This window comes from Phodopus roborovskii, unplaced genomic scaffold (genome assembly GCF_943737965.1).
Source record: "Phodopus roborovskii unplaced genomic scaffold, PHOROB, whole genome shotgun sequence".
Taxonomy (NCBI): domain Eukaryota; kingdom Metazoa; phylum Chordata; class Mammalia; order Rodentia; family Cricetidae; genus Phodopus; species Phodopus roborovskii.
The window spans coordinates 9,917,641-9,931,145 of record NW_026125059.1 but is presented as its reverse complement, the minus strand read 5'-3'; the positions used below and the strand labels follow the sequence as shown (position 1 = coordinate 9,931,145).

Here is a 13,505-nt window from a genome sequence, read left to right as displayed (position 1 = left end):
AACCCTGATAAATTCAATGAGTCACCAAAAGAAGGGAAGCCTGCAAGCGGAAGGGTGTCCTATTTGGGAAGAGTAGGGGATCAGTAGGAATGAGAGGGACAACGGAGAGAGGGTATATGGTCAAAATAGATTCTACACATGCATGAGACCCATTATTACATAATATATGCTATTAAAAATAGTGCAGCTGGGCGTGGTGGCACACATCTTTAAAGCCAGCACTGGGAAAGTAGAGGTGGATCTATATCAGTGTGAGGCCAGCTCAGGGCTACATGGAAAGCCAGGCAGTAGTGGTGCAAGCCTTTAATCCCAGCACTTGGGAGGCAGAGGCAGGTGGATCTCAGTGAGTTCGAGACCAGCCTGGTCTAAAAGGTGAGTTCCAGGATAGCCAGGACTGTTACACAGAGAAACCCCATCTTGAAAAACCAAAAATAAATAAATAAATAAATAAATAAATAAATAAAACAAACAAAAACCCACTGACACAGGCCTTCAGCTTACTGAGATGCGTGCATGTGTGTGTGTGTGTGTGTGTGTGTGTGTGTGTGTGTGTGTGTGTGTGTGCGCGTGTGTGTGTGTGTGTGTGTGTGTGTGCGCGCGCGTGTGTGTGTGCGCGTGTGTGTGTGTGTGTGTGTGTGCCCCTCTACTCTCACACTCAGTGCCCACCACTGGCTCTCCTCCTTCCTGAGCTAGAGCTAGCTGCTGCCTGCTCTAAAGCAACTCTGGATGCTCATCAATGGGAATGAGTGTGAGCATTCGGGTTTATGGTGATCAAGGGGCAGCATTAGGCTCTAGAAACATTTGTGGGCATGTGTTTACAGGTTTCTCTGTGTGTGTGCGTGTGAGCAGAGGCCAGTGGTCAGCGTTGGCATCTTCACTCGCTCTCCACCTTTGTTCTGAGATGAGTCTCTCACTGACCCGTAGCTCACTGACTGGCTAGACAAGCTAGCCAGGGAGCCCCAGGAAGCCCCAGCTCTGCTCCCTGAGTGTCCCCATGCCCAGGTTTGTGTGAGTGAGTGCTAGGGATCCAAACTCAGGTCCTGTCCCAAATGAGCCATCCCCACACCCTCCTGAAACATTTATTAGCAAAAAAATGTAAATTCCTTCTCTAGATGGTAGGCTTAAACTTTTCTCCCTGTGCTTTTAATCCCCAACCCCGGGCCTCGCCCTGCATTGCAGTGGCACAGGGCAATAACTGGAGCACGCTGATCATCTGTTTCGGCATTCTGACCATAATGCTAAGTCTCCAAACTATGAAGTCATTCTAACAGTCAGATGGGACACCGTGGTCTGGGACATGGTGGGCATCTCTACGGGGGCAGTTCCTCTCGGTCAGGGAAGATGAGGGTCAGTGGTAAAGGCAGCACTGAGAAACCTTCACAAAATCTACGCAGGAGCCATGGTCGGCTAAGACCAGAGCCATGGCATAAACTAGGTGGGAAGAGAAAACTGTGTGTGCACATACCCCAGGGAGAAACGTGAAGAAATTGTACTTCTGGTTGTTGATGACATTTCGAGGATACCGCTGGTCCCTCTTCTCGGGGTGTCCCAACCAGACAGTACGGGGCCTGGGCTCCCCTCCACCACAGCATCTTAGCCACTCACAGCACCTATGGGAAAAATAAGCCCACAAGATCAAGGCCATGGCCACATTTTATCAAGGCCACGGCCCTGTCATCAAGGCCATACTTACATCTAAGCCACACCCACATCATCAAGACTTTACCCACATAAGGAACTCATGCCCACATGTCCCATACCAGAGCCACATCAAGGCCACACCCACACCACCAAAGCCACACCCATACCACCAAGCCACGCCCACATCAGTTGCTTTCCTCATAATGTCTTTAAAGGATCCTGGCCAGGGCAGGGCCACAGCCACCCAAGCTGGGACAACAATCAACTTCCACTGGCCTAAGACACAGTGGTCCAAAGAGAAGATGCTGTGCCCCTGTGATAGTTACTTGAGAAGATTCAGAATCACCATGGAAACAAGCCCCTGGGTGTGTCCATGAGGGAGCTTCTAGTTGATAAAGGTGGGAAGGGCCACCCTAAATGTGGGCGGTACCAGGAGCAGTGGGTGGACAGCAGCGTAATGGGAGAAATCCAGCGGCACAGCAGCTTTCAGTGCTCTCTTCCTGACTGTGGACACAGTGAGTGTAGCCTCTCCGTGATGGGCTGTAACCCTTGGTCTGAAAGCTGCTTTATTAGGTACTTAATCACTGTCCAGAAGTGTAACTGATGCAATCCCGAAATCCAAAACTATTTCTAAAAAAGCATTCATTATAAGAAAAAAAAATTAAGCTTAAGAAACTTTATATACCTCAGGAAGAATTCAGTTTTTGTACATTTTACAGATAAGATCAAGGGGTGCAGAATGAAGTCCCTATGAGCTACAGCCAGCTCTGGCCTAACCCGTGTGGGTCCCTGCTCCATGGAGACTGTTACATAAAGGGCAGTAGGGGATCTCTCCGCCCCAACCATTCCTTTTCAGTACACGTTAAAGGCACAAGGCAGGCAGAGGGGCCGTTTCTCTGTGCCTAGAGAACCTGGAAATGGGCCAGCGGCAGCCTGCAAGAGCAAGGACCTGAGTGCCAGTCCCTGCCCAGCCCTTCCCAAAGCGCTGTCATTGGCAGCAACCCTCCAGCAAGCACCCTGATCCTGCCTCCCAGTCACCTCACACGGGCCAAGGAACACATCGGGCTCCACCACCAGCACGGGAAAGCCACTGTGAGAACCTGCTCAGCAGAGCTTGTCAACAGGGGACTTGACCTCCACAAACCCCCTAAGGCTACGGTGAAACCACCACATCCAGGTTTGATGCTCGCTCCATGCTCCTGTATGCACAGGCTGGGAGGAGGAGATCCCCAGGCTGCCAGCCCCTGCAATGTCACCAATCAAAGTAAAACCAGCCAGATACAGCTGCTGTGACTCACATAATGCCTGGTGCGCAGTGGACCCTCCTTTCCCCCTTCCTCCTGCTGGCCAGGTCTGGGTGGGATGCTTGGGTTCAGAGCTAAGCCCATGGGGTCCACGTGTAGCGGGAACCCAAGGCAGAGCCAGCCGACGAGCTGCCTGCTCAGAAGCCCAAAATTCCCATGATGAAACACAATGCTCTTTCTTAAAAATAGCATCCTCATTCCAGTAAACTCAGCTGGGTGGAGCATGCTGGGATACAGGCAGGTGCCACAGCCAGTAACCGTGGTGGGCCACTGGATTGTTCTAGAGCCAGAAGGCATACAAAAAGCCCAGAGGACTGGGCATTTCCTCATATGCCTGCTCTCAGGTACAGACAGCCATGAGGGGACACTAGCTGGAGTGGTGTGACCTGAGGGGGATGGGGTAGAGGGATGGGCAGTGGAGGGAGGAGGGAGGAGATTCAACTCACAGGCAGCTGACCACTTTACATGAGAACATTCCTGACTGTATCTAAGAACAGTCATATTGTATCTAAGCTGGTGAGGTGGCTAAGAGGGTAAAACTCATCTTCCACAGGCACGATGGGCACACTTGAGGCCCAGAACCCACAGTGAACTTCCTCCCGAGAGCTGTCCTCGAACCTCATACTCATGCCACACTCACTCACACAAGTAACAAAACAAATCAATAGAAAACATTGTGCGCCACACAATCTGAAGGGAGTAGAAAACAAAAGAACCGGTTTATTGTTCCTACAAGTTTTGTGGGTTTTGATTCATTTTGGCAAAAAGTTCCACATGTTAGTTAGGTTGTTATTCCTTAGTCACCTATAGACATGTGTGTGCATGCATGAGTGTGTGCCTGTGTGAGTGTGCATGCACGCATGTGTGCACGCACACACACATATACGAATGCATGCGCAAACGGGCACAAAGAACCAAGATGTTTACCTCAGCATTCATACTGTAAGACAAACACCAGATGCAAAGCCAACCATTCATTCCTCGGGGGGGTGGGGGTGGGGGTGAGGGGGAAAACTGGTTAAGTTTCTAGAAATTATCCATAAAATGGACTTCCAGACAGTCTTGAGGGCTTCGAACATGAATGACTCCACCATCCATTTGTGCTAAGCGAATCGGTAGAACTGGGGAGATGGGTCCAGCCAGTAAAGCCCAGCAAAGATGGAGACCTCAGCTCAGTCCCAGAACTCAAGGCCAGAGATGGCTGCTTGCTCTCAGCTTCCTGACTGAGGACGCAATGTGACCGACTGCCTCATGTCCCTGACACCATGACAGATAGGCTGCATCCTTGAACCACATGCAGAATAAACCCTTCTTCCTTTAAAACAAAAAATAGCCAAGCATGATGGTATGCATCTTATCCCAGCATTGGGACAGCCAAGACAGATTCCTGGGGCTTCCCAACCAGCCAGCCTGACTTACTTGCCAAGTTTGCTCATAACTTTGTGTAGGTATCGGCTAGGAGACGGAATGTTTTGTTTTTCCAGTTTAAATCCATTATAGTACGGACCCACCCACTGAGGAAGCCCATCCATTGTCTAAAAAAAGTCATATTCCAGGTCCTGGGAGTACCAAACTCCAGTCTCACTACCAAACATGTCCTTAGGAAGATGCAAACAAGGACTATCCCTCCTCCTCTGGTCCCAACCACAAATCAGAACGTGATTCCAGCAGAGCTCACCCTAGGGAACCAGTGGGTTTGCCGGGCTAGCGTCTAGAGCACAAGTGAGGGACTGTGACAGGAACGTGGGTGGCCCCAAAGCAGTCACACCGAACGGTCTGCGCCTGGCATGGATGCTATATCCCCTACCTCAGTTAATCTTCCCCAGCGTAGTCCCTCCCTGAGAGGCCAAGTCCAGTTGGAGCCAAATTGCATTCAACCGGCTAGATGTGCAGAATCCTCACTGGTCCCTCCTTTTATGAGGGACAGTCAAACAGCCAAATGGCCAGACAGTGATGGACACTGACAGACACCGACAGACAGTGACGGATGCTCCCAGGCATAGCTGTTTTGAAGAGACAATAGCTATTCTGCTTTGAGGTCCTTATTCTACAGCATTCAGCACACGGTAAATTAAGGGCCCTGCATTAGCTGAGCACAGGACAATTAATGCCAAGTCCAATTCCAGTTAATCAACTTGCTTATCCTGTCACTCACTCAGTTTCCACTGGAAACAAGCATTTCAGGTCAACAGTGTTTACTGAGCACTTGTGAGAATGAGACAGGTCATCTTAGTTCTCCGTCAGAGTTCAAGCCTGGGCCATCCTGAGCACTCACGGTCAGACCCTCGGCTGGGCCTTGGGCATTTGCACTGAATAACACAACTGAGTTCTGTGGTCTGGTGACAGGAAACAGCAAACCATGCCCCAAGCTGGATGCTTCCCAAACTACAGACCCTCCTCCTCTTATAGGAGGTGGATCCTCCTCCCCCCCTCTCTCTTACACACACACACACACACACACACACACACACACACACACACATACAACACACAACACACACACACCTATTTAAAAAAAAAAGATAAAAGCTGGGCCAAGCGAGGTATCACACATTTCTAATCCTAGTACTTGGGAGGCAGAGGCGAGATCTCTATGAGTTTGAGGCCAGCCTGGTCTACATAGCAGGCTCCAGGCCAGCCAAGGCTACACAGAGACCCTGTCATAAAAACGAAACAAAACGGAAATCTGCTGTGGGGTTGGGGGTACAGCCCAATGGCAGGCCACATGCCCAGTGTGTACAAGACAGGGGTTCTAACCTGAGAGCAAAAGGATGAAAATACAGCCTAACTCTCTAATGACCACTAAAAGTTAGTTTAAAAATATCCATGAGCATGTATTTAAAAATCACCCTAGCTATATGCAAAGCTCAGGAAAAAGTAAACATATGAAATAGCTTGGTCACGATGACCCGTTTCTGGAAATTATTATTATAATTCATAACCACCTAGTTTCTGAGGAATGTTGTTATTCACAACAACAGTCTGGGAATTATTATGGGTCATCCTGTCTACAAAGAAAATTAATAACTAAAAGAGATGGGACTCATGGCAAGAAGGGAAAACTAGAAAGAACAAGTGCTTCTGCTAATAGATATGGATAACTCCCTGACTGGAGAGTACATTTTCCCAGCCGCTCAAGGACAAAGCCACTGAGCCCGCTGGTCCTAGAGAAAGAAGACCCCCTAACCTTGCAGGTGGCTAAACAATCCCGCCTTATAAAAACTGCACTCTATGAAATCTCTGTAACCTAGGAAACCTATTAACCATCCAAGTTTTGAACTGTCCCACTACCTTGCTTTTAGGCCTAGTGAAAATAACAGGCTAGCTTTGAAACTGGCCTTGTTAGCTTTGATGTAAATACTATAAAAGCTATCTCAATTCTGCCCTCAAGGTCCTCAGTCCTCTACCCCTGCGTGGCATATGACTGTGGACCCCAGTGCACTGGGAATAAAAATTCCTCGTGCTATTTGCATTAAGACCGCTTCTCGTGAGTTATTTGGGGTGTTGCCTTTCCTGCAGGTCTTTCAAGAGCAGCAAGAAAATTGTAGGTGCACAATATATGATTACAAGTGTTCTCTAAAATAACACAGAAGCACAGAGTAAGGAACAAGGGCTGATTGGAACATTAACCACAGTGAACACACACTTCTGCACCTTTGTGTAAATTCGTGGCTAGAAAACGTTTTTATATAAAAATAATCCATTTATTTTTTTTTAAAATATGAATTTAAAAATAAATAAGAAGCTAGAGGGTGTCTCAGTAGCAGACTTTTTTGCACGGCATGTATGAGTTGCTAGGTCCTGTCTTCAATACTGCAAAATAAATCACATTTCACCATACGTTCACAGGTCATTCATTTCCACCATGGTGGGGTGCCAGGCATGTCTGTTCTGCCTGTGTTGCTGGTTAACTCTCCCAGACCTTTCACATGCCTCAGGCACTGAGTAGTCCCCTCCTAAGGCTTGTACTTCCCCTTGAAGTAGGCCATTTGGTCACAGGTTGTAAAACAGGTGTAGCATGCAGCCCACAACCAGCAGGAGCCTAGAAAGTGCCAGCAACAGCCAAGTGTGGCAGAGCATGACTGCCATCCCAGCAGGTGGGCAGCAGAGGCAGGAGGATCAGGAATTCAAGGCCAGTCTAGGCTACATAAGACCCTGCCTCAAAACAAAAAAAAAAAAATCCATTTACCCATAGATACCAAAACAGTCAATAAAAACATAGTCTATATATTTAGTATGCACAAGCAAGCTCCACGCATACCAGAAAGTCCTCCTGTGGTGATAGTTTATGACTTATTACAACTTGCCTTAGGATCCAGAAAGCAAAGTCTGCCACAAGCCACAGAAGTCGGACGCACACCTTTAATCCCAGCAGCCAGCTAGGAGGTGGTGGCACAACACACCTTTAACCTAGGACTCGGGACTAAGAGGTAGACAGATCTCTGTGAATTCAAGGCCACCCAGATCTACACAAGAGTGATCCAGTCCTAATGAGAAACAGCTCACACTAAGATGATCTCAGCACGTGTCTTTAATCCCAGCATTAGGTAGGTACACAGCTCACACTAAGATGATCTCAGCTAGTGTCTTTAATCCCAGCATTAGGTAGGTACACAAGACAGGAGCAAGGTCAGTGTCGGGCATTCATTCTCCTGCCACATTGAGGATAGGAAGACATTCAGTCTCAGGATTGTCCAGCCACACTGAGGAGAGGCAGCAGGGTCAGCCCTTTCAGCCTGAGGTAGCGGGAAGAGCTACTTTGCTTTTCTGACCTTCAGCCTGAAGAAGTTTGAACCCCAGTATCAGTCCCTGGGCCTTTTATTTATCGTGAAACATCCCCCAGCCTCTGAGCAGCCATGCATGGCTTCCAGCCAACCCTTCTTGCCTATGAGAAACTACTTCCCAGAAGATCCAAAGTGGGAAGGACAGACATAGGCTACTGTCCAGAGTTTTGCCATGCCACCCTTTTCGTCAAGTTCCTAGGCTGACAACTTTAGAAGGACACACCAGGGACTCCCCAGCAGCAGCCCTGTCCCAGTAGCTCCCATCTCCCCCACAGTAATTAGCAGGACGTCTGTGTATCCGGGCTGCCAAGTTTCCAGGTTACACACCATCACCCATTCCTTCACGAGAATGAGCAGCTGCTTGTAATAGCAGCCCAGGGAGGCTGAGGCAGGAAGATAGATCACTGCAAGTTCAAGGGAAATCGGGTCCCCAAAAACACACAGCAGTCAGTGTGGTGACAGTGACGAAAACCTTCAAATCCTAACACCCAGGAGGCAGAGGCACGGGAGTTCTGAGTTCAGGCCAGTTAGGGCTGCGTTACAAACCAGTCCAAGTCTCAAAGAACCAAACAGGCTGGAGAATGGCTCGGCGCTGTTGAAAGGGACTAGAATGCAAGGACTAGCACTTGCTCCCAGGCCCCTGCAGCTCCAGTTCCCGGGGATCTGATACTTTCTCCTGACCTCCCTGGACTCCAGGTATGTGGTACACATACATACATGAAGGTAAAACACGCACATAAAAATAAATACAATCTTTTTATTGTTATTTTTTATGTAAAATAAAAATCCCAAACAACAGAGCACTAGTAGTGTTGACCTTAGCCATTTCTCAGAGAGGAACTCACTTGCTCCAGGTCATGGCGTACAGACAGTGCCACCCAAACTCGAAGCACACAATCTTGTTTGAGTAAGTGGTCTCTGAAGCCAGCTGGGCCTTGAAATGGCCACCTCACTATGAACTTTCCTCCTCTTTCCGCCGTTCCCATGGAGACCAGCAGCAAGCCACTGTCACAGAGCAGATGCACCATGGGCGGGGCCTTGGCACAGAGAAGCCTCAGCAAGGCCATCGGAAAGATTGCCAAAGCCCTGTACAATCAGGAAGGTGGTGGTGCATGCCCATAACCCCAGCACTTAGGAGGTGAGGCAGGAGGATCAGGAGATCAAGTTCACCTCTGGCTGCACACTACATTCCAAAACAAAATAAAGGTCACAGAAATGTTGTGCCTAAGCCCAGGGAGGTTGCTCCAGGAGTGAGGCCAGGCAGGATTTGGGCATAAAGTCAGCTTGGTGTGCAGGTACCTTTAGCAGACAGAAGGCTATCGTTCATGCTGCCAGGGACACTGGCCCCTGTGTTCCAACTATGCTCCAGCCCCCTTTTCAGGCAAGCCAGACATGACCATACTCAGCCCTCTTATCCATACCAGTTTGTGGTGACAAACCCTCACCCACGCCTGTTATCCCAATCCTGATGGAGACTTTGGGACCAGCATGGGCTACATAGTGAGACCCTATCTCAAGAAGACCACACAAAGCTTCAACAACTAACTCATTCAACAAACACGCACTGAATGATCACACTCCTAAATTCAACCTGCCACAAGTTAAGCTCACCCAACAGGTCTACACAGCACTCACATCAAACGGCAGCTGAAGACAGGTTAGGACCCAAGTCCTAACTTTGTTACTATTCAGGCATCTATCTGTACTGGCTCTGGCTGTCCCTGGGGTTCTGACAGGATACACCCTCAGCGGCAGCCACTAAAGCACCACTGTGCACATTCGCTACCTTCCCTTTTAAAAGGGCCCTGCCCACCTCCCATCTCTCTCTCCTTCTCTTCCTATCTCTCCGTCTCTCCTTCTCTCCTTCATCCCCCCTTCTCTTCTGCCATTCCTGTCCCCAGAGGACAGTCTTCCCTGTCCCCTCCCCCATTCACTTTCCCCCAATTTTAAAAAAAAAATCACCCAAGCTCTGTCACAATGTCTTTCTCTTGAGCATGCCACTTTAAAAAAAAAAAAAAAAAATCAACACTAACCCTCAAACATGGGGAAATTCAGGCTTTAGCAGAACCTTCCAGAAACCCACAAAATAAAATACAAACAGGCCCCTTGAGCATCTAGTAACTTGGGAATATGACCAATAAAGACCCCCCCACCAAAGACAAGGCTCTCCGAGATGGCTTAGCAAGTAGAGGCATCTGCCAGGAAGCCTGATGACTTGTCCAATCCCAGAACCCATGTAGGTTAGAGAGCAGATACGAACTCTGTGGTACACACCCACTCCACCACACCACACCAAACAGTAATAAAGTTTGTTATTTATTTAGATAAGGTCTTACTGTGTATCTCAGGCTGGCCTCAAACTCAGAGATCTGTCTGCCGCTGCCTCCTAAGTAGCAGGATTAAAGGCATGTACCAACATACCTAACATAATATACACTTGTTTTGGGGTTTGGGTTTTTGTTTTGGTTTGGGGGTATTCTGTTGTGGTTTGGTTTGTTTGTTTTCTTTTTTGAGACAGGGTTTCTGTGGGTAACAATCTTGGCTGTCCTGGAACGAGCTCTGTAGTTCAGGCTGTCCTTGAACTCACAGAGAGCCACCTGCCTCTGCCACCCAAGTGCTGGGATTAACCTTTCTTTAATAGGAATGGCCCCTTGAATGATGGCTTAGCAAGTAGAGGGTTACTATTTTAAAACCCCACTGGAAAGCTATGAGATGACCCACAGCTGCAATCTAAGAGCCTGTGATATGAGGACAGGTGAGGCCAGCCTGGGCTACAGGAAGCCCTTTGTTAAAGCAAACACGGCCCTGGGGCTCTGGAGTTGGGTGTTGTGGGTGTGGTGTGCAGAGTCTTCCTGGTCCCACAGACCTCCCTCATTCTAGGCCCACTGCTACTCAGGAGGGACATCTGCGACCATGTCCCCAAGGCTCAGCATTGGGTTAGGGACTTCTGGGGCTCTCAGCTGGGGTGGCCACGAGGGCACCTCGGTCATCAGGTAGGTGTGGGGCTCAGTCTGCAATCTGTGAGCCAGGCCTCTGAGAATACGCTGGCAACTTGCATGCGAGCCTAGAAACAAGGGCTATAGAATGGGGTTGGGGTGGAGTGGGGTTGGGTGAGGGCAGAAAGGAAAGGGAGGGAAGCAAAGAGAGAGAGGAAAATGGAAACAGACAGGAAGGGAAGCCAGGGCGGCTAGGGGACACAGCACGGGGAGACCTCAGGCTGATTCTCCGAACTCCGCAAGCCTCGTTTAACCCGGCACCTCACCTCACAACAGGACCACGTGTGGGTCCCCACACAAGCCTTACACACCCAGGGCAGGGACACTGGCACCTAAGACCCCAAGTTCACCACAGCCTTCCCTGGCCACATGATGTGTCCCGGGAGTCTGCCTCTAGTGTCCCCAGAACCGGTGCTGCCAGCCATGGAGTCAGCGTGCAGTAAATATTTACGGAGTACATGAATGCCTGAGTCACCGGGCTATTTTTAGTGTGAGTGCTATGCTATGAATTTCAGTTGGCTTTTGGGTGAATGTTCAGAAGGAACAGGCTGGAACACCATGGTGGCACACACCTTTAATCCCAGCACTCCAGAGGCAGAGGCAGGAGGATCTCTGTGAGTTCAAGACCAGCCTGGTCTACAGAGCAAGTTCCAGGACAGGCTCCACAGCCACAGAGAGATTCTGCCCCCCCCCAAACAGAGACCCTGCCTCATAAATAACCCTGAAACGCTGGCTCACTGTAAGCCAGCACTGCCGCCTGTCACTCTCTACCTCAATCTTTCTGAGCCTGTTGGTGTTGTTATTTGTTTGCTGTTCGTGAAGTTTGACTCCACTCGCTAGGCAAGTGTTATGTCTCTACTTTTCCGTGTATGAAGAAGCATAGAGTAGTACAAGTTCATGGATATGGCTGGTTGGTTGCTTTGTTTTTGAGACAGGGTCTTACTATATAGACTTGGCTGGCCTTGAACTTGTGGAGAGCAACTGCCTCTGCTTCCCAAGTGCTGAGATTAAAATTGTTTTGTTTGTTTTTGTTTCTCCCAGACAAGGTTTCTCTGTGTAACCCTGACTATCTGGGAACTCGCTCTGTAGACCACACACAGAGATCTGCTCGCCTCTGCCTCCTCCTGAATGCTGGGATTAAAGATGTGCTTGCCTAGTTTTTGTTTTTTTAATTTGAAGACTGAACTGGGTGTGGTGATGCACACCTTTAGTCCCAGCATGCAAGAGGCAGAGGCAGAGGCAGAGGTAGGTGGATCTCTGTGTGTTCAAGGCCAGCCTGGTCTACAGAGTGAATTCCAGGACAGCCAGGGCTGTGACAAAGCAACCCTGTTGTGAAAATCAAACAACAAATATAAAGTGTGTTCCAAGTCAATCATTTCTTTTAAGGGGTGAGAATAGGGGCTGGAGAGATGCACTGGTTGCTCTTGCTGTGGATCAGAGTTCAGATCCCAGCACCCACATGATGGCTTACAACTGTCTGTAACTCCATTTGCAGGGGATCTACCTTCCTCCTCTGGCCTCTGCACATGTGTGGTACACAGACACACATTCAGACACTCAGAACATAAACTAGCTTCATCAATTAAAAAAAAAAAATCAGGTTGAGAATGAACATTGAAATATTCTACACTTCACTTTCTCTTTCACTGACGTAAACATCATTCACGGCATGCAGATCAATACTGTCTGAAAACAGAAACCACTTCTGGAGAAGATGGAGCTGTTGGTGTTACCAGGTCACCTGGCTGGTACTGAGGGTCTCCAGCCTGAGTCAGAAGAGTGCTTACCCAGCATTCTCCAGGCCTTAGGTTCCAATTCCAGCACCAGGTGGTGTGGCTCTGTGATGCCAGCACGCAGGAAGCAGGAACATATGGTCAGAAGGTCATTACTGCTGTACACTGTGAAGATGGAATGCTCTCACTGTTTCAGTAAAGAGTTAGATGGCCAACAGCTAGCAAGAAGAGGGAGGGCGGGACTTGCGGACAGGGAGAGAATACTGGGATGAAGAAGGGCAGTGGTGTTACAGGCGATGCACAGAGGCAGGATGGGCGTGCCAGGCTGAGGAAAGGTACTGAGCTATGTGGCAGAGTGTAGATAAGAAATACGGGTTCATTTAAGTTGTAAGAGCTAATTAGTAATAAGCCTAAGCTATCAGCTGAGCAGCTATGATTAATAATAGGTCTCTGTGTGGTTAGTTGGGAGCTGGCTGGTAGAACAGAAAATTATGCTTACACATTTTGGTTTTTTTGGTCTTGTACTTTTTTTGGTTTTGTTGTTGTTGTTTTTCTTTTTTGTTTTTTGAAACAGGGTTTCTCTGTATAGCTTTGGAGCCTGTCCTGGAACTCACTCTGTAGGTCAGACTGACCTCGAACTCACAGAGGTCCACCTGCTCCTGCCTCCCAAGTGCTGAAATTAAAGGCCTGCACCACCACTGCCGGGCCACATTACATTTCTTACTCATTTATTTTGTGTGTGGTGGGGGAAGGGGATGTGGCTGCCATGGAACACAAGCGGTCAGAGGACACCTTGATTGGAACTTGGGTCTCTCCTACCATCATAGGGGTTCTGGGGACTCGAACTCAAAACCTTTAGGCTTGGCAGCAAGCAAGCACTTTCACCTGCTGAGCCGTCTCACCAGCCCCTGCAACATACTTATAGGAAGCTCTTAAAGCTGGGCTGAACTCAGCATCCGTTGAAAATAAAGTTTTATTAATAACAGTGAGGCAGAACTCCCGCTGCAGCCAGTATTTCCTCTATAACTTTTCTGTGTTGTAACCAAA

General features: G+C 48.8%; 1 protein-coding gene across 6 annotated transcripts in view; it reads right to left on the bottom strand.

Moving 5' to 3' along the window:
• The window catches only part of Atp9a (ATPase phospholipid transporting 9A (putative)), a 94,884-nt gene that overhangs the window by 68,748 nt on the left and 12,631 nt on the right, over positions 1-13,505 (bottom strand). For 3 of the 6 annotated variants that reach the window (XM_051185703.1, XM_051185692.1, XM_051185697.1), the window contains exon 2: positions 1,466-1,610. In XM_051185703.1, coding sequence (XP_051041660.1) covers positions 1,466-1,610 — 145 coding nt within the window. Of the gene's footprint in view, positions 1-1,465; positions 1,611-1,693; positions 1,765-2,939; positions 2,959-8,574; positions 8,613-13,505 lie in introns of those variants that run through there. The other 3 variants (XM_051185708.1, XM_051185713.1, XM_051185712.1) reach the window with 3 other exon arrangements.